This window comes from Chlorocebus sabaeus, chromosome 10 (assembly GCF_047675955.1).
Source record: "Chlorocebus sabaeus isolate Y175 chromosome 10, mChlSab1.0.hap1, whole genome shotgun sequence".
NCBI lineage: Eukaryota > Metazoa > Chordata > Mammalia > Primates > Cercopithecidae > Chlorocebus > Chlorocebus sabaeus.
Window position 1 is genome coordinate 59,731,640 of NC_132913.1, and position 22,192 is coordinate 59,753,831.

A 22,192-nucleotide genomic window follows, 5' to 3' on the forward strand; every position below is an offset into this window, starting at 1 on the left:
GCCACCCCTCCTTCTCTGTCCGGGCATCATCTGGCCCCCTTTCCTGCTTTCCTGCTTTCCAGGTACACTTGCCTCCCATGGCACCTGCTGTATGATATTGGCTTAAAAAAAATGTTGAATCCTTTATTGGAATGATTCCTTTATTGGAACCCAACAGGCATGAAGGTAATAGAGACTATTTGGTTTGTATTTTCACTTGTTTTGCTTTTGCGTCTGAGATTTGTGGGTTTCTTGACGGCCAGGAGTGGCTTGTTTTCTGTTGTAAGAGGTTGTTGTTTGTACAGGTTCATGTTTCCAGTCCTTTTCCTCAGCTCCAGCCTTGTTTCCAAAACTCTCAGCTCTTGGTTTATCTCTGTCCAGTCAGGTGTGTGTTCTTTGTCTTTGTTTCTTGTCCTAGTTGTTCCATGAGTCAGCCAGGCCTCAGAGATTGTGTAAACCTATGGTGAGTAAAGCTGTTAGCAAAAGAGACCTAGCAACAAGGTCGTTGGGTCTCTAAAGAGCCGTCCAGCTGTGAGATGGTGAAATTTTAAGGACTGTGGATTTGGATTGGGGGCCTCCTTATAGGAGATAAAAACACGCGGTTGGGGAGAAGGAATATTACAGTGCCTAGTACATAAGTGGAGCTACCCCAGTTGTCCCTGAATCCTTTGTGGAAGATTGATAGGATATGAGAGGACGAACTCTTGTTAAGGAAGAACTGACTTGGAAGAACAAACATCAACTTGTACATCTCAAATATATCTGCTTTTTTTTTTTGTCCATTCTACCCTAATAAAACTGGAGGTAAAAAAAGAATTGGAAAGAGGCCAAGGCTGCAAGTGAATAATTCAGTTGAGTTGTATCTTACTTACTGTTTAGGTTCTCCTAATCAGTGTATAAACTGAAAATCTAAGATACAGTCAGAATTACTCTCAAACTACCTCAAGAAGGCACAGTGTTAGAAACTGACATATTATTGCTTATTACATTTGGTGTGGCCATTTTTTCTTCCCATTGTCACAAGTATTTGGTTTCTTCTCTTGAGTTTCATATGATATCCCTGGCATCATAGGGGCTTAGAGGTTGTATTCTATGAAGAGGGTGTGTTTTAAACACCAGATCATACCCAGCAAGAAATGCTGATACCATCAGAGACGGGCCTCTTTTCCCTGTTTTGGCCTCCCCTCTTTGGCCTCCCCTGTGCAGTTGTGTTTGTGTGTTTTACGTGAACCAGCCATAGGAGTCTACATCTCACTCACTGCTTAAGCCGTGGAAGAATTAGTGGACTCCTAGACAAAGAATAATCCCATTATCTCCTAGTTGGGACTGATTTACATGTTAAATGTATATTAAATTCACATCTTCAAATTGTTTCTGTTTCATCAACAGGTTGCTCGTGGGGGCCCCGCGGGCAGAAGCGCTTCCACTGCAGAGAGCCAACAGAACTGGAGGGCTGTACAGCTGCGACATCACCGCCCGGGGGCCATGCACACGCATCGAATTTGATAACGATGGTGCGTTCCTGTCCCTCACTCAGCCTTCACTCTGGCAGCTTGCCTGTACTTTTTCCCTGAGGGAGGAGAGTGGGGACAAACATTTATTCTTGTAGAGAGGACCTCTTTTAATTGCATCAGCCTTGACTGTTTTTTATTTGCCCTGAAAATCCTTCCTTCCTTTACTTTCTAAATCATACTGGGATGCTGCGTGTTTTGCTGTTCCTCCTAACCATGGTTACTAAACCAATATGGTGTAGGGATGTTGCCACCTAGTGATGTGTTGAGATTCTGCAGGGGGTCGTGGAAAAACTGATTTCGTAGCAATGAAGAGAATGAATGAGCGTATCTTGTATTCATCAGCCAAAAGTTCTCACATGCTGTTAAAATATTTGGGAGAAAGACAGTTTTAAATATCAGACCCCTTTGGAATGAGAGCTGACTAACAGAGCTAAAGTTTTCCCTACTGTCTCATATAGAGACTTGTTTTGTTAAGGACTCTGGATAGGTAGAAGATACCATGAGGTAGACATGTTGACATCCAGTGTACCTGGCTTCTTGTAGATGGAGCAGAGCAATTAGTGTACTGAGAAGCTCTAGCCAAACCTCATTTGATATGCTCGGTCTAAGTAGATTTGCAGATTCGTGTTTATGTTCTTCATCTTTTAGAAATAACATTTGTTGGCCAGGCGCAGTGGCTCACACCTGTAATCCTAGCATTTTGGGAGGCCGAGTTGGGTGGATCATTTGAGGTCAGGAGTTCAAGATCAACCTGGCCAACATAGTGAAACCCCGTCTATACTAAAAATACAAAAATTAGCTGGGTGTGGTGGTGCACGCCTGTAGTCCCAGCTACGTAGGAGGCTGAAGCATGAGAATTGCTTGAATCTGGGAGGCAGAGGCTGCAGTGAGCCAGAATCGTGCCACTGCACTCCAGCCTGGGTGACAGAGCAAAATACATCTCAAAAAAAAAAAAAAGGAATAACATGTTCATTTATTAGAAAATAATATGTGTTAATTTTAAGAAACTGGTAAAATACACCTATGAAGAATAAAAAACAAAACCCACTGACAATCTCAGTATATAGACTTACTTTTTAACATTTTGGCATTTTTCCTTCTGGCTAAAGTTGTTTAGTTTCATATTTTTGTAATGATTCAAGATTAAAACTTGTATCTGTATTACTGCTCATCCAGGAGTGCAAAAATTTGGATATAGGTCACACAATGGGTTTAAATTGATACTGAAATGAGCACATGGTGGTGGTTGTGGTCCCCCTCTCTCTGACTAACAATAACTCGCCTGTTTGGCATTGATACATTGTCAGCTACAAGATCCTAAAGTAAATCTGAGTCTTTTTCTCCCATCTCCAGTAAAGAACATTTAATGCTGTTACATAAAAAAATTGGGGAGTATATAGAGAAGTACCCATTTTTTTGTTAGTTTGGATGGTAGCTGGAGTTTTGAATACTAGATTTTACATTGTTGCCTTTAGAGATGTATTTTGGAGGGTTCCCTTAGTCTTACACTTTCACTTACCTTCTGCATTCAGGACCCTGGGTATCAAGAGAGGGCAAAGGGTATTGTTGGACAAAATAGGTGACTATATAGAGTTAAGTATTTTATGTTTCAAATTTTTGAAAGATTCTTACCAAAAACCACTTTTCTGTTTCCTTGAGATGACAAGTAATTTTTCTGGATTCAGTAACTGAATTTATCGAGTAGCTAGAGTCAGAGTCAAGGCCATTTGGAAACAGTTGCTTGTATTTTTGTTCAGTGATGGTTTCTAGCATGTGCAGTCACTTGGAAGGCTAACTGTGCTCCATTTTACAGCTGACCCCACGTCAGAAAGCAAGGAAGATCAGTGGATGGGGGTCACCGTCCAGAGCCAAGGTCCAGGGGGCAAGGTCGTGGTAAGTGTAGAGACACATGTTCATCCTGTACTGTTGGACTGCTGGTTACATGCTAGCACCAGGCTTACAGCAGGGGACAAAGCAGGGAGCATACATTCTAGCGAATTTACTGCTTTAAAGCAGGAATGGATGTTAAGAAGAAATCAGGCTAGGTGTGGTGGCTAACGCCTGTAATCCCAACACTTTGTGAGGCTGAGGCGGGTGGATCACCTGAGGTCAGGGGTTTGAGACCAGCCTGACCAATATGATGAGACCCCATCTCTACTAAAAGTACAAAAATTAGTCGGGCATAGTGGCATGCACCTGTAATCCCAGCTACTTGGGAGACTGAGACATGAGAATTGCTTGAACCTGGGAGGCGGAGGTTTGCAAGAGTGAAACTCTGTCTCAAAAAAAAAAGAGAAGTAATCAAAGCCTTATTTCTCCTGTGATTCCTGATATACTTTGAAACAATCACACAACCTACTTTTCTTTAGAACTTTCAGATTTGAACAACTTATTAAAGAACCTTTACTATATATTCCTAAAACTCTAAATAGTATTAAAAACAAAACAAAACTAGACATCATTTCTATCCTTGGAATTTTATAGCTTTATAGATAGTAAATATATGGGCATGGTCTTGGAGAGTAATAACCAGGTAGTTTTAAACTCTTGTTATTTATTCTGAGTTTTTTCAAATAGAAGGGATAGCAAAGAAAAGAGGGTTCGTTAGGTGGATTGGGCTAGATGGTCATGGCAATGCCTTCCTGGTTGGAATGTGATAATCTTTTTGTCTCCTTCAAAATCTGGTTGCTGTAATGAAATTTATACAGAATTTTGAGAAAAAAAATTTAGTGAACATTGAGTTTTGATATTTAAGGAATGACACTTATGGGAAATTGAGTCAATATTATATTTTTTGCCTGTGTTTACATGGAGGGTAGCCATTCATACCCTGTAGAAATTGTAGAGATTATTTCTATCTTTTCTGGCCTTGTAATTCTCTCTGCCTTGTAAAAGTAGGCATATTTTGGGAAATAATCTCAGCTCAGGGTGTGAGTTAGGACTGATTTCGAGGAAATGGTGTGGGGAAAAGGAAATGTCTTTGTTTTAGCTGTATTTGTTTGATCCCTGTGAAAACAGGTCCATGATTTCTCTCCTCTAGAACATAATTACCCACTTTCACACTGATGTTCTCAAGGTTAATACAGCCACTAAAAGCCAATTTGAATTAAGAAAATGAAATAAGGTGTTTCCCTTTGTTTATGTGACAGGTAAATTTACAAATGAATTGCCTATGGATACAGATTGTCATTCAATACCTGGATTGGAGCATTCTTCTCAGTGAGAATAAGACACATTGTAGTTTCTATATGCCTTGATAATAGTCTTCTTAGTGCCACTTCGGGGAATATTTGCTGGTCTGGGATCCAGTCCCAAGATGAGGACATGCTTAATCATCCTCTTTAGAATTAACCTCTATATTGACCATTTTATCCATATGTAATTTTTTAAAAACAAGGTTTATAGACAAGAATGGGCTACTTTCTTTCATCTGCTTGCAGACATGTGCTCACCGATATGAAAAAAGGCAGCATGTTAATACGAAGCAGGAATCCCGAGACATCTTTGGGCGGTGTTATGTCCTGAGCCAGAATCTCAGGATTGAAGACGATATGGACGGGGGAGATTGGAGCTTTTGTGATGGGCGATTGAGAGGCCATGAGAAATTTGGCTCTTGCCAGCAAGGTGTAGCAGCTACTTTTACTAAAGACTTTCATTACATTGTGTTTGGAGCCCCGGGTACTTACAACTGGAAAGGTATGACCTTTGTATTTATAGAAATAGAGATTAGAATGTCTCCCTAATTTCTGTAATATGATTTTGTACCATGATTTAGTACATTTTGAGCTAAAATGTGTTAGAAGACATTTGTATATTATAAAAGTTGGGTAGGCTATTAAAAATCTCTAAACAATATGATTTTTAAAAGCTAATAATAGTGGAATGTATGTTTTAATGTTGACGTTCTTTTCTCCTCTACCAGTACTTTAATTTAGGTAGTTAACTTTTTTTAGTAGGAATATAATAATTAACATTAGTATTTTTTGCTGTTTTATATTTGTGTGGCTCATGAAGCTAGAAGTGTTCATTTTAAGTTAGTGATCTGAAAACTTAGGAGGATTAAATAATGGTATATACAAATAACAGTGTATTAACATGGACATTAATAACTACATTAATATGGACATTTCTCTCTGTATATGTTATTTTCAAAGGATATGCTTTGCTAATAATTCAGTAAAGTTAGAAGGGCAGATTACGGACAAATTGGGGAATTTTGAGGTATAATTTCAGATATGTGAGGAAAAGTTGTTTGATTATTATAATGTGAGTAAATGGAGATGTGGAGAGGTAAAGAGGAAAATGGCCCACATTTTTTGACTATGTGAACCTGGTCAGTTCCTGCTAAGCAGTTTAACTTCTCTGAAGAAATTAAGCAGGCATAGAAAATGCTGTATCATAAAAGACAATTAACCTGTCATCCATGATGAAGAGAACTGCATCTGATTTGAAAATAAGCCATTTTTGAGAAATTTATTAATATAAGTCACATAACACTTTCACTCATCAGGGAGAACTTAGGAAAATGTTCCCTTTTCCATTCAAAAATTTGTTTTAATTCTGGTTCTAAATGAATTTTGAACACCTTTCTCTGTGTGCAGTCTTCAAGGGTAATTTTCCTTTGCCCCCCACCTCACCCCAACAGAATCTTCATGTACAGTATTTCCCAGGTTATTTTGACCTAACTGAAATAACATGTTGAATTTAGTTTTATTTTAGCCTGAATAAATGCCATATACAGTAAAACAAAACAACAAAAACATCCACCAATTATGTATATTTTAATTCATGGAAAATGTGGTTTTCCTGCTTTATAAACCCTGACCTAAAATGTTGCCATTTAAAGTCATATAGTGATTTGGGCTTACTATATGAAATCTTATGTTTTAAATTACTAATTGTAAGAATATTTAGAAGATGAAATCTTGGTTAAAGTGATCTGAAGAAAAGATCAATATGTCTCACTTTTACACTGCTGAAAAAGGACAACTTGAGGCAGGATTACAGAGAATGTAAAATATATATATCAAGTTCATGTCATTTAAAAATTTGTTCTCTGTAGGTTTTGTTAACTAAGCAAACCTTCCATTTTTCATCTAGTTTCACGGCATTATAAAGCTAGTTCATGAAAATGCATGGGACATTTTTTAATGACTCAAATTTCTTTCTCATAAAAATTTACACAAACATACTTAACCAACCATAAGAGTCATCTCTGTCCTTCCTTTTTTTCCTTCAAATTTTTTTTCCTGTAACTAGTGATAGCATGGGGGATGTTTATTAGGAACCATTTATTTTCTTTTGTTTCATCTTCATTTTTTTTGTTGTTTTTACCATTTCATTCCTTTAGGGATTGTTCGTGTAGAGCAAAAGAATAACACTTTTTTTGACATGAACATCTATGAAGATGGGCCTTATGAAGTTGGTGGAGAGACTGAGCATGATGAAAGTCTCGTTCCTGTTCCTGCTAACAGTTACTTAGGTAGGAGCAGGCACAGATGGCTGCCTTTGCCCACCTTCTCAGATACTTTGTGTGAAACTCCCTCGCAGGGCCTACTGCCCCTGGACTTCTAGCCTGAGAAGAGGCCAGGTGGGGCCGGGACCTGTGTCCACTTTTGCTGCAACTTGATAAGCTTGGTGACTAGAGGCGTTATTAACCTGACCGATGCCTGGGATCCTTTCTTTCTGACCGGGGCTCCCTCAAAGGGGGGAAGAAACCTATTATCACCTAAAATCGTCCGTCCTCCTTCCTGCTTGGAAGTCTGTCTCGAGCTAATGGCGGCCTCCGTAACCTGAAACAGGTTTTTCATGCAGCCATGAAAATGTGCATGGGTGTTCACAGTAAGCTGAGCTCTTTGTTCAGTGCCTCTTTCCAGAGATACTCTTAAGAACTGCATTTAATAAAGTTACTCTTAAGTGGCAAGTCAAGACCTCCAGGTCCTTCCTCTGTGATTGTGGTTCTCTGAGGATTGGCCTTGCTTCTGGATTGGGACCCCCATGTCACAGGGCCCCGCAGATGGATAAAAGCTTCCCAGTGGAGGTTGAGCAGGACTGCTGAAGCGGCTTTCAGGACACCCAGACTGTGTCTAAGGGCCAATTCCTTAACTCCTAAGGCTTGTTTGCATGACTAATGGGTGTCCTAAGTTATTCATGTGCATTATGGTAATTACACGAAGGCTTTTAAAAGCTTTAATTCTTGGTATGAGTTGACATAAAGAATAATTACTGTGGATTTCTTGGAAAAAATGTAAAAAACTTCTAAATAGTAAGCTGTTTTTAAAAAAAAAATGGAGAAAAGTACCCAGATGTTAGGATATTAATGGAAGGTAAAAAATGAAAAAACAGGTATAGATATATGAATAATTTCAAACAATGTGCTAGTAAACACGCATTAAGAAGTTTTTCAGGCCGGGCCTGGTGGCTCATGCCTGTAATCCCAACACTTTGGGAGGCCGAGGTGGGCAGATTACTTGAGGCCAGGAGTTCAAGACCAGCCTGGCCAATTCAGCAAAAACCCTTCTCTACTAAAAATACAAAAATATTAGCCAGGCATGGTGGTGCACATGTGTAGTCCCAGCTACTCAGGAGGCTGAGGTAGGAGAATCACTTGAACCTGCAAGGTTGAAGTTGCAGTAAGCTGTGATTGCACCGCTGCCCTCCAGTCTGGGCAACAGAGCAGGACCCTGCCTCAGAATGTTTTATTTAGGGATTACTTATGACGAAAATTTATTGTAATTACACTGGCCAAGAAACCAATACTTTGGTCTTTAAGATGGATGGCTGTGGATTTTATAAATGTACTTGCTGTCAGAACATACGAAAATATGAAGCATTTTTTCTGAAATACATTTGCCACTTTTAGAATGGATTTCCTCAAAAGTGAATGCCTGAGAAAGATATCAAACTCATATTGTTACATTTGACTTGTCCATGCTGTGTGTGGATCTGTCACTTCAAAAGATCGGAGGGTTTGGGGGAATAAAATGATCCGCTTGAGGTTTTGGAAGCTGGCAATGAGAGCAGCTTGCCGGATGCAGTGGTGGCCTCCTCATCCAGCGAGAACAGCAGTGGCTGTCCTGCCTCTTACCAAGCATAATTACTTTTTCTTCAATTTCTTCCGTCCCGTGCATGCGTACAGGCCTGCTGTTTTTGACCAGCGTTTCCTATACAGATCCCGATCAGTTTGTTTATAAAACACGGCCTCCCCGGGAGCAGCCTGACACATTCCCTGATGTGATGATGAATAGCTACCTAGGTTTGTGACCTCTGCGATGACAAATAAATTGTCTTGGTTGTGGTCATTAACATTTTTTTTTTTGATCCATACAGAGCATAAATCTTTTTATGTCCTATTTTGTTTCCATTGAAGCACACACAAAAAGCATGCCATGGTTGGGGCTCTGTGGCCAGATGGCTGGATTCCATATTGCCCTTTCTAATCTGGTGGCTCATGTTTTTTAATTCACTTCACAATTTGAGAACTGTAACGGTAGTGGTGAAGTTTTTCATAAGTGAAACCCAATAAAGAGGGCAAGCTTATAGTATTCTGCATCTGCTTCACCTTTCTATATAAACATTTACTTAATTTGAACGGTTTTGATATGGGCACTTCTATTTGCTTTTCACCAGATCTCTTATTTTTGTAATCTGACATCCTACCTGATGCTTTATAATGGGAGTGTCCTACTGTTTTCTGCCCTCTGAACAAGTATATAACTGATACCAATGACAACTTCCTCACCTCTGTTGTTTATACTAGGTTCTCAAATACCATGTATCATCAGTCATTGTTTTGTCTGCATGTTTGTGTCTGAGAACTAAGTTGGTCCAAAACAATGAAATGCTATCTATGGTGGTGATAGCGTTTGTTTTTGTCTGATTACCAAAGAGATTGATGCCTCTTACCAAGCTTAATTACTTTTTCTTCAATTTTATTTTATTCCTGTAAAAATACTGGCCATTAAATTATAGCAGAACCCTATAATATGCAGTCAATTATGCTTCAAGTCAGGTTGTATTCTCTGTGTAAATGATGTAACATAACCAAATTATTCCTAGACAATTCAGTATCTAGCTTGATCTCCTTTTACCATAGTTCTAATATTAAAATCAGGTGCAAATTGATTCTTAAGATGTATGAATACTTCAAAATTCAAGTTATACATAGGTTTTTTCATTGAAAGTCTTAATATCCATAGAAAGCAGTAAATTTGCTAGCCCCAGGACTTTGTCCTTGTGTCAGATCTGAACTCTGTCACTCATATTACAAATGTGATAGCTGGTGGGAAGGTCAGGAGGAGAGAGGGGTGGGAAGCCAGAGGAAGAGGTAATGATGGAGTTACCCATGTCATAGGCCTAAAATATATGGATTGATGTGAGGGGCTGTATATATTTTGTTTTTCTAGGTTTTTCTTTGGACTCAGGGAAAGGTATTGTTTCTAAAGATGAGATCACTTTTGTATCTGGTGCTCCCAGAGCCAATCACAGTGGAGCCGTGGTTTTGCTGAGGAGAGATATGAAGTCTGCACATCTCCTCCCTGAGCACATATTCGATGGAGAAGGTCTGGCCTCTTCATTTGGCTATGATGTGGCGGTGGTGGACCTCAACAAGGATGGGTGAGAATACCTCAGGTTGTTTTATGCTGCAAATCATTGCTGTTTTGACTAGCTTCTGTAGGCCTTGAGAAGAGCCATCCTTTCAGGTTGGTTGATGTAAAGAATATTTTTACTGCCACATTTTTACCAACCCATCTTTATCATTTGTATGATGGCAGCAGGCAGACATTCATCTCCTTCCCCCAGGGTATAGGATTATATTTTTGATTTTCAGTTTTTACTTACATGTTGGGATTATGGGTCCATGAGAATTAAAATGTGAAAAAAATGAACTCAGAAAACACTTGCATGATTCTGTTCTGTGGCTTCATATGGGGCTGATGGAGCATCAGCTCCTGTTGAAAATAGGGATTGGCGATAGTCAAAAACAGATCCATGGCTGTTGGTGCCAGTTGGGGTGGGGTAGAAGAGTGAGGTCTTAATGGGAGTCCTGCTGCACTGTGGTTCTAACTTGAGGAACTTGCTTTGCGTTCTTACCCTTAGTATTTTTCTTGGGGCATTTTTTACAGGCTACCTTGGTTTTTAAAAAATGCTATAATTGAGTCATAAATTCTGGAGTTGAGGGCCTTTCTATTATATCTCTCTGTAACCTTAGTACCTAGACTGGTGTTGCTGGTATGTTAGCTGTTGGTTCATGGCTCTTTCCCCTCATTATGTTTTTAGGTGGCAAGATATAGTTATTGGAGCCCCACAGTATTTTGATAGAGATGGAGAAGTTGGAGGTGCAGTGTATGTCTACATGAACCAGCAAGGCAGATGGAATAATGTGAAGCCAATTCGTCTTAATGGAACCAAAGATTCTATGTTTGGCATTGCAGTAAAAAATATTGGAGATATTAATCAAGATGGCTACCCAGGTAGATAATAGATTATGAAATGGCTGTGATTTATAGATAGATTATTTGATTGTTTAAATAATAGCACTGCTGGGCACAGTGGCTCATGCCTATAATCCCAGAACTTTGGGAGGCCGAGGTGGGTGGATCACCTGAGGTCATGAGTTTGAGACCAGCCTGACCAACATGGGGAAACTAAAAATACAAATTAGCTGAGTGTGGTGGCACATGCCTGTAATACCAGCTACTCCCAGCTTTGGGAAGCTGAGGCAGGAGAATCGCTTGAACCTGGGGGACAGAGGTTGCGGTGAGCCAAGATTGCTCCATCGCACTCCAACCTGGGCAACAGGAGCGAAACTCCATCTCAAAAAAAAAAAAAAAGCCAGATGAATAAATAATAGTGCTTATGTCATCTTACTTTAAAACATTGTACTGGAGTGTTTCTAAAGTGTTTCTTAAAATGTTAAAATGTCATGTTGTCAACAGATATTGCAGTTGGAGCTCCGTATGATGACACGGGAAAGGTTTTTATCTATCATGGATCTGCAAATGGAATAAATACCAAACCTACACAGGTAACCACATAACCTGGATTTCTACAGCTACAGTCTCAACTTTTTGCCCTGTAATAAAATATTTAGGTTTAAGTGACTTTTCACACAAATTTTATTTACAAATCCACAATAGTATAGATTTTTAAAAAATGTATTACTAGAAGATACCTTCAGAAAATATAAATGCAATTACTTGCTTGTTCTAATTGTAAAATTTCTTAGATATCTAAGTTAGGAATCAAAGTAATCCAAAGCAAAAGAATGTTATTCTACCCTGACAGCATAAAGAGAGGAGATGTGATATATTCTCTTTAGTAGCGTAGTAAATAGAGATGAAACTGGGCAAACAAAATAGATTACTGTAACTACATGGAGGATGTAGATACAAAAAATTAAAAATTTCTTTTGAGAAAAATAAGACTTGTAGGGAGGGTAGGGAGATTTGGTTTGAAATGGCCTGATTGACTTAATACAGTAAACAAGCTCATCAGAAATGGGGTCTTTTATGCTTTGAGAGACTGTGTAAATCAGATGACTTTTATGAAATTAAATGTATGAAGTGTTAGATCATGTAGATATTTATGACTCGTATATAATTTCATATAATTTACTTATAAGTGAACTCTCAAATTCCAGTTCAAAAGAAACTTGTGTGTCTTTTTCAAAGCATAGTTAAGAAGCTTATGTTGCAAGCATAATGTCCATTTGGATGACCTCTGTATTTCAGGTTCTCAAGGGTAAATCACCTTATTTTGGATATTCAATTGCTGGAAACATGGACCTTGACCGAAATTCCTACCCTGATGTTGCTGTTGGTTCCCTCTCAGATTCAGTAACTATTTTTAGGTCTGTTATCTATGATTTTAGTGTTAAGCATGTTCTATAATCAGGTTACATTAAAATGTTGACCTTTTGGGTTGAAATTTGTCATACTTACACTTCAAAGGTTTATATGAATTGCAAAGCTATTTCTTTATTTTGAAGGTAGTAAACAATGTAATAAAAACCTGTTTTCTAAAATCTTTTAAAGTATTTGAGGAAAACACAGATCCAATTTTGATGAGAAAACAAAACACATATAAAACGTGACAGTACAAAGAACATACAGAAGGAAACCACCTATAATTCACCATGCATTATTAAACTCCAAGATCTTGATTTCTATTTTTATTTTCTGTGATTGTACCATGTATATTTAACAAAATTAAGATCATAATTGTGCATAATTTTGTAACCTGCTTTTGTCTCTTTAGGATACATAGTGGACTTTTTCTATGTCACTGAGTACTTTTCCAAAATGAAGTTAACAATTGTCTATGAGGCATCTTCTGACTGGTTCAGAGCTTATTTAACCAACTGCTGGGCTCTCACTGGATGGTTACGTTGCTTCACAATTTTTTTTTTGCCCCCATGATATAAAAAGCTGTGGAAAACATTCTTACTTTGTTTATATCCTTGATTATTTCCTTATTATAAATTCCTGGATGTGAAATTGATATATGTGCTTCAAGACTTTTGATTCGATTTCACCAAGATGCCCTCCTGAAAGGGTGTGACATTTCCCATCAGTGGTGTTTGAGTCTCCCTTTAACCAGCGCTTTCATCACTGCTGGAAATCACCATTAAAAATTGGAGGGGGTTTTTTTGTTTGTTTTTTAATTTTCAAAAAGTAGCAGGTTCTTCTTCTTATTTTTTTTTAAGTTAATAGGCCAGGCACGGTGGCTCATGCCTGTATTCCCAGCACTTTGGGAGGCTGAGGCAGGCAGATGCACGAGGTCAGGAGATGAGACCATCCTGGCTAACACGGTGAAACCCCGTCTCTACTAAAAATACAAAAAACTGGGCAGGGTGGTGGGCACCTGTAGTCCCAGCTACTCGGGAGGCTGAGGCAGGAGAATGGTGTGAACCTGGGAGGTGGAGCTTGCAGTGAGCTGAGATCGCACCACTGCACTCCAACCTAGATAACAGAGTGAGACTCTGTCTCAACAACAACAAAAAAAGTTAATAATATAGAATTATAGAAAGTACAGTACATTATTCCCATCTTCCACAAAACTTTTGAGCATCTCTCTACTTTTAGGGTATCATCAAAAGGCTACACTGTAACTTCTGCTGTCTAATCTGGTTTTTATTTAATCTTGGGGTATCTCTTCCTTGTCAATACAAAAGATGACCTAACTTTAGTCAGTTAAATGTTTGCCTCTATCTGTGTGTAATTGATATTTTAATATCCTTACTTTCGTGTCCTCATAAGTCCTCATAGGTTGATTGTCAACCCTGTACACTTGTTCCCTCTTTACTTGCAGATAGTATGAAAGTAAAATTCAACAACCCTTTGATAAGAATAGCATTAACCTCCCCTTATTTTACAAATGAGGAAACTGAGGCCCAGGACTTGCTTGAGCTTTTAAGTCTGGAGCCTGAGAGACAGAATGTAGCACCTAAATCTTCCCGACTTGAATCCTGGGCATTTTTTCTACTAAATCGTACTAACACTTTAGGGTAGTGTAAATAAACACCAATTTTAAACATGAGGCAGCCAAGCCAATAAGACTTATTTTCTATGTTAAAAGACATAGTTTTCATAATTCATGTATACTGTGCCCTCAAAATTGTGTGTTGTATGTTTAAAAAACAGAAATTAAAATATGTCCTAGGCAGAAATGTCTGTTAAAATATTTTCTTTTGAAATTTATGCCACCCTAAAGCATTAATACTATGACATGTAAAATACTGTATCTGTGGCAACTGATTTTAAAATACTTGTGAATTTTTGCCTTTTAAATATGCTCTCAAACCGTAAGAATGTATCTAGTTAGTATCTTAGCACCTAGCAGCTGTCTAAATGTAAAATAAAAAGAGTGATAAAACAATAAAGGAAAATAGAAAAACAGGGAATGTGGGCAGTATTTGACCCTTTATTGGCCCCCACCTTCACCATGAATGGACTTGTGCTCTCTCTAGCCTACCAACAGATTGATTCCAGAAGTTTGAGCTAGTTGTTTGGGATTTGGAATGCATTTTCTTATAGAAACACTGTTCTCCAGAATGGCTGGGTTTACCACAAGCCCACCAGAGTCAGCCTAACTGAATCCACGTGGTAATGAAACCCCAGGCCCATTCTGAGTTCTGGTGGCGAGCAGTGGAGATGGGCCTCCCCACCCACTAATACCCCTCAACCCACTGCATACCTGCATTTCTTGTGCCTGTGGCAGCAGTTGGGCCATAGACCCCTGGAGACCTCTGTGGCTGCTGGGAGCAGGGCAGCCAAAACATCGAAAAGGTGTTTTCAGACGGTGAACCGTAGTAGGGCGTGGAATTGGATCCCAGCTTCTCAAGTGTTTGCGCGGCTGCAGTAGGCAGCACAGAGGTGGGAAGAGGTTTAAAAGTTCAAGTTTTTGCTTGCAGAGATATCATGTGGGTAGAAAAGTTGTCAATCCTGGCAATAGGAAGGCAAAGACTGAAGGTTGTGGGTGGGAGACTCCGAGGGAGGCTGAAGAGAAGGGCAAGTGTTTGTACGATGGAGACGCCCAAGTTCAGGACTGCCTGTATTAATTCACGTTTTGTAGACACGCTGATCATGAGCATCTCAGGTATTAGGTGTATATTGGTGTAATTCTTCCAGAGGGTGTGTTGGCAAGACTACTCGTAATTAAAAATGCACATATTCTTTGACTCTGAAATTCTGCTGCTGGGAATTTGTCCCACAGATAAAAACTCAAGTGTGTGCATAGATGATGTTTGTGAAAGCAGAAAGCTCAACAACATGAATGTCTACCAATTAGGTACTGGTTAAATAATGTTACACTGATACGGTGTAACGCCATCAGGTGTGAAAAACAATGAACTAGATGTATATGTATATATAGGACAAGACCTCTGAAATGAATGAGAAAAAGCCACATACAGAACAATGGCAATTAAGTTCCCATTTAGTTGAAATTATACATATATTTTATTATTTAATTTTAGATAATTTTAACAAACAGACTGATATGTGTCTGGAAGAACATATAAGGCTACTTGGGTGTTTGGGTAGGAATGGAGACAAAGTATTTAAAACTCTGAAACTCCTACATGTTGCACATGTACTCATAAGTGTGTATGTTTTTAAACAAATATTGTATAATGAGGCTGTGCATTATATATATTTACATCTATTAACAGTTATTTTCTTCAGCAATGGGGGAAAACGTCACGTGTATTTTTTTCCTGTGTCTTTAAGCTGTGCTGGGCAGCTAAGGATGCCATCTAGTATGTGAATTAGTCTCACATTCAAGGTAACAAGAGGCTGAGCTTGTTTTTCACTCCTTTGGTCTTCAGATCCCGGCCTGTGATTAATATTCAGAAAACCATCACAGTAACTCCTAATAGAATTGACCTCCGCCAGAAAACAGCGTGTGGGGCACCTAGTGGGATATGGTGAGCGTCTCTCTGTCTTGGTGGGATCCCCCTCAGTTTCCCACCTCCACTTCATGATGACTCTGTTGTCCTGAGGAGCCCCAGGGAAGATGTCGGGAGAGCTGGGCAAAGGGAAGAGGGTCTGTCAAGTGTTTCTATAACATGTTGATCATCAGTGGGCAGTGGGGGGATTGGAGAGCTAGGGAACATGTTGGGTTTTTTCCACTGCAATAATGGATCTTTTAAGAAATATGTGTTTGATTTTATTCAGCCTCCAGGTTAAAGCCTGTTTTGAATATACTGCTAAACCTGCTGGTTATAATCCTTCAATATGTAAGTACCTAGTACCTTTTAAAATATGTGTATTTTCTGTCTGCCAGGTTGAAAGTTCTGCATAAATCACAGAAAAATAAAACTGTAGTGGCCAACATGGGTCTGTCAATTCTTGTGTAAAGAATTAAGTGTATATTTTGTCTCCCTTGTAATCAGGAGGGCACAGCACAGTGAGGGAGGAAAAAAACTCCACTTGGTCGCCGCTTGAGTTTTCCAGAGCAGATGGTTTAGGACAGAATGGCTTGGAAAAGTACTTATTTGCCACCACAACCGTTTCCTCCATTTCAGTCTTTGAAAAGCAGTGTGGAAAATTGATTTTGTGGTTGTGAGGTGGTGGGTGGTGGCTGGTGGTTGTGAAAGGGCAATGGCATGAGCCAGAGCACGGCACAGGCTCGCTGCCAGGCTGCCTTCTGTTCCCCACGCCTCTCCCTCCCAGAACACCCGCCCTGTGTCCCAAGAGCAGGCCCCTGGGGAATTTGCAGGCCAGCCCTGAGAGGTCAGAGGCCTGGTCTCAGCTTTGATGCTGACTGGCCCTACAGCACAGGGCAAGTCCCTTAACATTTGAGTTTGTTTTCTCATCCGTTCAGAACAATACCTAATAGTCATTAGTGCATACAGTTGTGCTGGAGATGAACTGAGAAGACATGAAAAGCAGTTTGTCATTTATTAGATACTGTTCTGCTTCCTTTCTTTGTAATTCAAAATAAGATTTTTAAAATTAATTTTTGTGGGTACATAGTAGGTGTATATATTTATGGGGCAAGACAGGATTTTTGACAAGAATTTTGACACCGTTAATGATGCTCTTTAACAATAGTGGCCGTAGTAAGCTCTCCTCTGGCATGTTTTAATAGCAGCCACACTTCTTCAGCTGTGACTCACCTGACCCCTGGCTCCAGAGTCAAGGCCAGGGGCATAGGAATTCCAAGAAAATCTTTTCTCCAAAGAGGAAAGTGAAAAGTATGAGGAAATTCTCATCCCAGGTCTGGCCATGCTCCTGGCAGTTTGGGATACTGGTGTACTGTATCTGCCACCAAGGGACACTTTGTGAAGACCAAGGTCATTCTGTCCTTTGATATGGTTGTTAGCCTTTACGATACGATGAGGTAATGAGTCCTCTGAAGTGTTCTTTCTGTTATCTAAAGTAGTACTGTTTTCTTTCTTTAAAAAGGTGTCCCTTATAATATTCCAGAATGTAATGTAATTCAAATAACCTTAAAGTTGTTGCTTGAAACAGGAAAAAAATAGCCACATAAGGACTAGGGTTTGCGATGGTGAATCCTCTCACACGCCACAGCTCTATCCTTAGCTGTACTCTAATTCTTCTTTAATTTTATATGAAGTTTTATGTAACACTAATGAATGTATCTACTAAGGCAACAGAATGAAGATACTGACCTGTGATAAAGTTCAATGAATTAAGAAAAGGGACAGTTTAAATAAATGTACTATCTTTAATTTTTTTTTAAGTCCCCGTTCACCCGATTCTTACTGTCATAAGCTCACTTAGCCTTCATCTTTCCAGATTTCCAGCTGTCTGCAGGTGGTTTCTCCGTCTCCCCGTTTGTGGGGTCGTCTCCTGCTGTGTGGTCTCTCCATGGGACCTGCAGACCTTGCACGAAGCATTCTTAGAGTGGACGGATTATGACTTCGTGCACAGGGGGAGCTGTGGCCTTTTTGCTTTGCTTTTTGACGCAGCCGGCATTTTGTCGAGTGTAGAAAGCAATTCTTTGTGTGACTTTTAATGACAAGAAAATGTGTTCCGTGGCTCTTCAGGATCTATCATCCTTTCAGTATCATTTGTGTTATTTTTACCCAAATGCCATACCTTATACTACCCCACTTGGATAACAAGCCCTTTGCCAGTGTTTGAAATGAATTAGAGCGACCAGAAGAAAACAGTGATTCTTTGACTAGGCAGCCAGAGAAAAAGGGGAAACATTTTTATTCTATTCTGATGGCCATTTTTTCAAACCACTCTCAGTTTGACTGTAGATGTGAAATCTCATTAGAGCACTCCTTGTCTTCCCCCAAATTAATCACCTATATAAAATACAGACTTTCTTCTAGCTGTAGCGCAGCACTTGATGCCATGTGTATTACTTTTACGTTATGTAGCTACTCCATTAACCAAGTGTTTATGGATGGCCTATTATGGGTGAAACTTTCCTTTGAAGACATTCAAAGAACATTTGCTTTCATTGCTTTTACGTCAACAGTAAATTCTAAATGAACTAAGACAGAACTTCTACAAAGCTACATAAGTTAATACATCTAAAATCTTCTCCCAGTATTCAAGAATGTGAGCTTATTGTTTGACCAGGCTGCTTTAACTCAGCAGTCCTCAGATGTAGTGTTCCGTACATATAGATATCTATAATTGAGCCGTAATGAGTGTTCTACTTGGCTTGCCCCTCAAGGGGTCAGCAAAGGTGGCCTGCAAAGATTTTAAGATGATGTGGACTGTCTGGAGGGTTGGGGAAGGTTAGAGTGAATTTGGCAGATAAGCGGTTTTCCTGCACCTACACCTCCCATACTTTTGCTGTGAGGGGCACTCGGCGTGTGAGCCTTTATCTGGTTCATTGTGAAGCTAGCAGGTCACTTACAAATGGATGATGTCAAGGTTGCAGAGGGCCTAAAATGGGGGAGCATTCCATTTGGCAGCTGTGACATTTAAGAATTCTCCAGATGGACACAAATTACTATTGAAAGTGTCAGTGTTTCTGAATTTTGGTCTGAATTGCTCGCATTCAGCATAAGAATGTCACATCGTGTGTGTGTGCATCAGTGTGCAAGTGGGGAACCCATTACTTCCACTTCTGTTCATTTGTTCTGTATATGTCTATCAGGTATTGTGCTAGTTGCTGGGGACTGTGGTGGGGAATAAGACTGATGGGGTCCTTGTCCTTGTCCTCGGCTTTGCCCCACTGTGGGAGAGAATCAGGAAATCACGGCGTAGTGGGTCTAGGTATAGAGACTGGAGAGATGGAATACTCTAGGATCGTGAGGAGAGGCCAGGACAGGCTTCCTGGAGGAGATGAGGTCCAAGCTGAGATTTGAAGGGGAAGGGAGGGCTTAGCCAAGCAGGCCAACCCTGCTGGGAGGTGGCAGGGGAAAGAAGGGAAAGACAGCTGGCTGAGGGAAGGAGTGACTCCTGCAGTGGCCAAGAGGCAAGTGAGACCTGGGCATCTAAGACCCTGTGGAAAGCAATCACCTTTTGTGTTTGTGATAGAGACTTAGAAGCTGGTGCTGCCTCTGTCCCTCTCAGTATGACCCCAAGCCTCCCCAGAAAAGGTCTCTTCCAACTCTAAAGTGAATATTAGAATGTGAGTTATTAATTTTCTGTGTTTTCTATAGCAGATTTTTGTCCTGGAGGTTGCCTTCTCCAGCCCTCCACACACTTTTGTTTGCTTTCCGTTTTGATGGTTAGTGAGTGCTTAATGAATGTAAGTAATTTAAGTATTGGCCCATGAAAAACACAGTTAGCAGCCACATCTAATGAACCAACAAAGAATGCGTTCTGAAGTCGAAAAATGAGATTCTGATCGTCCATATCCTGGCTTCCCTCCAGGTTCCATTAGTGTAGGTTATCAAGAACAGGCTGTGCCTTCTAGCCCAGTGCAGGGTAGGCAGTTTAGTTGTAGGAGCTATATTATGCTGACAGGCCCTCCATCCACTCAAAAATATATAATTTACCTCTTAATTCTTTTTTATCATTATTATTATTATTATTATTATTACTATTTTGAGAAAGTTTCACTCTTGTTGCCCAGGCTGGAGTGCAATGGCATGAATTCGGCTCACTGTAACCTCTGCCTCCTGGGTTCAAGCAATTCTCCTTCAGCCTCCCGAGTAGCTGGATTACAGGCATGTGCCAACACGCCCAGCTAATTTTTGTATTTTTAGTAGAGACAGGGTTTCACCATGTTGGTCAGGCTGGTCTCAAACTCCTAATCTCGGGTGATCCACCCACCTTGGCCTCCCAGAGTGTTGGAATGACAGGTATAATTCAGTGCGCCTGGCCTCTTTTTTATTTTTTAAGGTAAAGGTCTCATCCTACTGTTGAAAGACTTCTCCGTCTCTAAACTATATTATTCCTCTTTTTAGACAACTATCCTTTATCAGTGCTTCTTAAAACTTCAATATGTATAACAATCATCTGATGATGCTGTTATTAATAACACAGATCCTGGTTCTGTAGGTGTAACTGGGCTTTGAGGTTCTGCATCCTCACAGGCCCTCAGGAGATGCTGCTGTTCTAGAGAGACCTTTTCCAAATAGCAAAGGCACGAGGCCACTTGAATAAGCAGTGACTGTTAAAAGGGAGAAAATCAGTTTAGGTCCTCAGGGGGAGTGTTGGGTTCTTCTCCTTATGGTTATATTCTGTGGGTTCATGAGCTTCAGCCAGAAACTGATTCTTAATAACTGCTGAAAGGTTTTAACTTATTCTTGAGCTCCCCCAGGTGGCACAATGAAAATTTAACTTTGAAACATTGTTAACAGCAAAAGGAAGGAAAAGACAGCTTGATTTGAACCATCACAGTTGTGTGAATGCATATTACGAGGAAATTTGAAGAGAAACAATGGCAATGTTTTCTGTACGAAATTAAAATCTTAAAAGGAGTTCAATATGCTTGTGGCTGGATTGTGCATGAATGCACTTACATTAATATGATTTTAATTTTATCTAGCAATTGTGGGCACACTTGAAGCTGAAAAAGAAAGAAGAAAATCTGGGCTATCCTCAAGAGTTCAGTTTCGAAACCAAGGTTCTGAGCCCAAATATACTCAAGAACTAACTCTGAAAAGGCAGAAACAGAAAGTGTGCATGGAGGAAACCCTCTGGCTACAGGTGAGGGCTGTGGATAGTCACATCTGTTTTATGAAGAGGACAGAAAAAGGTTATATGGTGATACACAGATTTCTGAAGTTTATTCTAGCAACCTCTTAATCAATACAAAATCATTGTTTTGGAATTCCCCAATAGGATTTATACCGCCACTTAACTGTGACTGCATGCTTTTCAGGATAATATCAGAGATAAACTGCGTCCCATTCCCATAACTGCTTCAGTGGAGATCCAAGAACCAAGCTCTCGTAGGCGAGTTAATTCACTTCCAGAAGTTCTTCCAATTCTGAATTCAGATGAACCCAAGACAGCTCATACTGATGTAAGTTTCTCTGACTCTCATTTTGCCAAAGTTTTTGCCATTTATGGTGCTAAATCAAATGTCTTTGAAGGGAATACAACTAGTGATTTGCTTTAAAGGCCGTTCTTTTGTGTTAATATGTTTTTAATGTATGCAGAGTTAGAGAAGACTTGTTTCCCAAATTAGCAATAGACACATAAAACATGAAATATGATTTGAGGCCAGAATGTATTTTCCTTCTTCATTTTTGGCCATTATAACTTATCGAGACTATAAATGGTAGAGCTTACATTCTCACACTGTTTCTCCGTTAGCTGTACATAGAAAGAAAAATACATTGTGTTTTACAATTGAGAACACTGAAATATAGAAAGCAAATATATTGCTAGTCAGAACATTAAAATCAAGGAATAGCAAAATTCAGCAAAGCAAAAAAGTATTATTAGCATACAGTAGTCATTTAGTGCCTAATATAGCCTAAGTCATCTTTGGAAGAAAAATGGTCTGCTGGATACTTCATATGAGGTGGGGTCTGTTTGCTAGAGGTTTAGGATGGTTAAGATGCAAGGTTAGCCCGGGGAGCTATGACAGCTTGATTTGGCATTATGTTCTTGCTTTCAAAATCTAATTGATGATGGCCAGGTGTGGTGGCTCATGCCTGTAATCCCAGAACTTTGGGAGGCCAAGGCGGGCAGGTCACTTGAGGTCAGGAGTTTGAGACCAGCTTGGCCAACATGGTGAAACACCATCTCTACTAAAAACACAAAAGTTAGCAGGTATGATGGCGCATGCCTGTAATCACAGCTACT

General features: G+C 39.7%; 1 protein-coding gene across 2 annotated transcripts in view; it reads left to right on the forward strand.

Annotated features, from left to right (window-relative positions):
• ITGA6 (integrin subunit alpha 6) overlaps window positions 1-22,192 on the forward strand; it is a 79,270-nt gene that overhangs the window by 36,526 nt on the left and 20,552 nt on the right. For both annotated transcript variants that reach the window (XM_007965371.3, XM_007965370.3), the window contains exons 2-13: window positions 1,369-1,493; window positions 3,307-3,386; window positions 4,934-5,189; window positions 6,844-6,975; window positions 9,899-10,109; window positions 10,773-10,966; window positions 11,432-11,520; window positions 12,227-12,345; window positions 15,823-15,921; window positions 16,172-16,233; window positions 20,925-21,085; window positions 21,261-21,404. In XM_007965371.3, the coding sequence (XP_007963562.2) occupies window positions 1,369-1,493; window positions 3,307-3,386; window positions 4,934-5,189; window positions 6,844-6,975; window positions 9,899-10,109; window positions 10,773-10,966; window positions 11,432-11,520; window positions 12,227-12,345; window positions 15,823-15,921; window positions 16,172-16,233; window positions 20,925-21,085; window positions 21,261-21,404 (1,672 nt within the window). The remainder of the gene's footprint in view (window positions 1-1,368; window positions 1,494-3,306; window positions 3,387-4,933; window positions 5,190-6,843; window positions 6,976-9,898; window positions 10,110-10,772; window positions 10,967-11,431; window positions 11,521-12,226; window positions 12,346-15,822; window positions 15,922-16,171; window positions 16,234-20,924; window positions 21,086-21,260; window positions 21,405-22,192) is intronic.